The 4,044-nt window shown below is 42.5% G+C and overlaps 1 protein-coding gene across 1 annotated transcript; it reads right to left on the bottom strand.

The window, feature by feature from the left end:
* Positions 1–2,764: 2,764 nt before the first annotated feature.
* On the bottom strand, positions 2,765–3,264 carry LOC309969188 (histone deacetylase complex subunit SAP25-like; the record flags this gene model as incomplete). The annotated part of the gene is given in 3 exon segments (XM_082850837.1): positions 2,765–3,117; positions 3,120–3,222; positions 3,226–3,264. Coding segments are annotated over 3 exon segments (495 nt in total).
* Between the last annotated feature and the right edge of the window lie 780 nt (positions 3,265–4,044).

The raw sequence follows: 4,044 nt of genomic DNA, 5'->3' as shown, positions 1-4,044 counted from the left end.
TTTAGAATCCAGTTCTCAGCTGGACTCCTGCATCTGTAATGTACTAGCTATGTAACTTTGAGTGAGATTCCTAACTTTCCTGACTTTAATTTTGTGATCTTAAAATGGGAATAATAACACCATTCCTTAGGGTCATAAGGAAGATAAATACACTTTATGTGAAGTCCCTAGATGGACTCATGGCCCTTTGCTGGTCCCAAATGGCAAATTGTGCAGTGTTATTATTATTGTCATTACTCCTGTTACTACTGTCACTATTGTTTCCGTCTCTACCTCCAGCCCTTGCAAAATATGGACCAATTTTTATATCTACTGCTTACGTGCTCTGAGAGTCATTAATTGCACAGGGTTTTCAGTCATATAGAATTGGGCTACTTTCTTAGTTCTTTCATATTCTGACCATGTGATTATGAAAAAATTGCTCATCCTCTCTGCACCTCAGTTTCTTCATCTGTGAAAAACAGAACAACAGCATCTCCTTGTACATCACTGTGAGGATTGAATACAATAATGTCTGTATGTATATGTATATGAAGCACTAACAATTGTGTCTCCAAAGTAAAGGCTTTCAGTAAACTATAGTTTGTACTAGAAATGCTTAATATTATTAATTTTATGATAAATCCAAAAAAAAAAGAAAACAAGCAAGAATTTCTGGCAAAAGCCATTTAACTTCTCCTGCTTTGTCCTATACCCGTCTGTAGCACAAGATTCTCTCTCTTATACCCAAGCCAAATTATTTTCTTTGTTTGCTGCATAAGGGAGAAATGTTACAGGGAGGAAATAAAGCAAATAATGCAACTAGACAAGGCTGTTAAAATGCACACCCCTAAACACATTTTTAAAAGAGATACTAAATAACCCATTGTCCCCAAAGAAAAGAAAAGCAAACAGATAAGATCACAACATACGCCATGAAAACAGTCCCAAAGTGAAAAGGTAGTTATATAAAGAGCTAGTGAACAATATAAGTACTATAAATACATACAAAATTTCATCATTTGCTGTCTCACTGTTAGATGTACTCTCTCAGATTGTTCTCACGCATCTGTTCAAGACAAAGCCGCTGAGCCTCTTAAATTACAGCTCATAAAAACACACACTTTGGGTTGCAATTTTTAAAGTATTCAAATTTTACTTAGACAGTTTTATGTTCCTGGATTTGGAAGGCGATAACATATTTCCCATAATCAAACCACTCTTAAACATTAAAGACTTTACTGAATGTTAATTAAACCCAGAAAATATGTTGTAAAAAATTAAAATTCCAGACTCATTTAAACCACAGATATTTTAAAAGATAAAGAGGGTCTAGCAGGTGATAGTGAAAAATTAACTAGTGGGGATTTTTATTTTTGGTTTATTTTTTTATTTGCAACATCTTATTTGTAAGGACTCGGTATTGATGAATTTATCCAAGATGAGATTTCAACTCTAAGACTAGATTAGATAAGTATTGCCTGGACCATCATATCTTATATCATGAGATATTAAAAACTGTTCCTTTATAATTCTAGAGAATACTTGAGTAGTAATACTTATATACAGCAAATCTGTTCTACATTTTTCTTCATATAATCCTACCTCAAAGTTTTACATGATATTTTCCATCTTTAATAAAGCAATTCCATTATTTTGTGTATGTTATTTTTATATACTTGAAAAATATTTAAGGGAGAAGACTGGTTCTGACTTTTGTTTGGAAACCTGGTTGACAGAATAAAACTATTTGTAAATAGTAGACCGCATATTATATTTCCTTCAGTAATCTACGTAAAAGTGGCATTGGTGAGGATCATAAGTCACAAATAATGAACTCCTTAGTACTGTTTGCAAGGGAACTCTCTGTTGCTTGCAACAGACCACCATAAGGAAGTTGAGTCTACAAACACAATCCTACATTTTTCAATTTTTCAGGAAGAAACAAGAAATACATTAACTTTTTTTCTCCGTAAGGATTGGAAAGAAAACAGAGATGGGATATAGGAGATTGCTACTAGAAGCAGAAAAGCAGTCTTAAACATCCCTTGTCAAATGTGAATGGAGAATAACTCCAGAGATAATTAGAAATGCCAAGGATGAAAATTAATGTCTTCTTTCCAGTAAAATGCACTGTTTATATGCACTGTTTATAATCTATTGAAACCTTATATTGGCCATACATAGAAAGAACCTGATGGATTAAGACAAAGGGCACAGCCAGAAAGCTCAGAGCCTCAGGGAACATTGTAAGGAAGTCTCTGATGATCCCAGAGGATGGTCACAACGGCACAAGTTGCATTGGCCTAAACACCCTTTTTCCAGTGATGTACTTGTGATTTTGTTCTTAAAATAACAGCATATTTTTAATGAATGAATTATAATCAGTATATAAGAAACTGATTTATATGCTATATTGCGCTTTCTCTGATATTCACATTAGTCAAAGAATTTGGATTGAGCCTCTTCAGAGCTGATGTCCTATTGTTTGGTGGCAAAACTCGGAAGTTTAGGCCAAGTGTCCAAAATAAAAATTGCTTTTGAAACCCAACATACTGAGATGGGTAACTTCTGGGTAGAGAACACTAGCATTTACTTCATTACTTTACAGACCAACACTGTTTTATTGTCAACAGAACCTGCCTGGCGAAGTAGGAGCCCACTCTGCCCCTGGAGGGGCTATGGACCTTGGTTGCCTGGGGCCCATGGGAGAGATTGGTCCATGCAGTGAGAACAGCTCTGGCCACCACTAGTACCTGGGTGGTCAGAGGCAGCATCTGGAGGGTCAGCAGGGGGCATGGGAGCCCCCCGGGGAGCTGGGTCTTGGCTCCCCCTGGCTCATCTGCAGGAGGCCAGTGAGGGCAATCAGCTCAGGCCCTCTGAGCCAGGTGCTGGAGCAGCCAGAGGATGGAGTGGGGAGGACCCAGGGGGACATAATTGGGGTTGGGAGCAGCAGCTTCAGAGAGCCCATCACCTGCTGAGGGCCCTGAGACAGGTACAGGGGAACACGCTGCCCACAGGGCAGCAGAGGGTCAGAAAGAAAGACATCTTCATAGCATATCACTGGGAACCCTGCATCCCTGGGCACCTGCTCTCCACTCTGATGTCCTGCTAGATGGGCCTGAGGCCTCTGCCTCACGCTGCTGCCTCATACAGAGGCCAGAATGAGGGACGGCACAAGGTCTGGCCTGAGAAGGAGGTGCCTGACCCACAGCTGGGCGCCCGCACCAGACGAGGTCCAGCTTAAGCCTCATAGTTGGGGTCCCAGGGCGGTAGCAGGGTCATCCGGGGATAGGGGGAAACTGGGGTTCCCGGGGACCGCTTGGCAGCGAGGCCTGGGGGCGACCGAGGCAGCAGCTGCTCTTTCTGGATCCAGGAAGGCCTTCGGTATCAGGTCTGAGGATTGTCCGGTGGGGATGTTCTTGGCTCCCCCAGGGATTCCTCTCCAGAGTCCCTGGCCTGGCCGGGGTCGCTGACCGCCGAGGGGCCTTGTTCCTCGGGCGCCTGCTCTTCACCCGGGCCGCGCTGCCGGGGGGCCCAGGGCAACATGCGGTGTCCGGGGGGAGGGCTAGGCAGGGCCCCACACTGCCCACCTCGCCCGCCTGGCCCCTCCTGGCTTCCACTTGGGCCCAGCCTCCCTCAGTGGCCCGTGCTGCCCTGCACGTCCCTGCAAGCCCAGGTTGCGGCCCACCTTGCAGGGTACTTCATTACTTTAATTATCCCCAAAACCTACAATGTCCACAATGGGGACTTTTTTTTTTTAAGGCACAGCCCCAAATGTTGCTGGAAATAATATGCCTATTAAACAGAAGACTTTGGAAAGCAAGGGACTGTTTCAAAAGACTGTTATGATGGGAATTCTGCCACTGGTACCCTGGACTATGCTAACTACTTTTTATTGCATTGGGGAAATGGTAGAATGAAAATGAACACCTCCAGGCAGAGTTAAGAGAATCGGGGGAAGGGAATTTTATGATTATCATAAATTAATCTCTTTTAGCTCCAAGTTATGATTCAAGTTGATTTCTCATCCTTATCAAATTTCTTATGTGCATATTAGGGGCT

The sequence above is a fragment of the Leucopleurus acutus genome, assembly GCF_964270905.1.
Source record: "Leucopleurus acutus genome assembly, chromosome: 1".
In the NCBI taxonomy this organism is placed as follows: domain Eukaryota; kingdom Metazoa; phylum Chordata; class Mammalia; order Artiodactyla; family Delphinidae; genus Leucopleurus; species Leucopleurus acutus.
The sequence above is the reverse complement of the archived record's forward strand: the minus strand, read 5'-3'. Positions and strand labels throughout refer to the sequence as shown.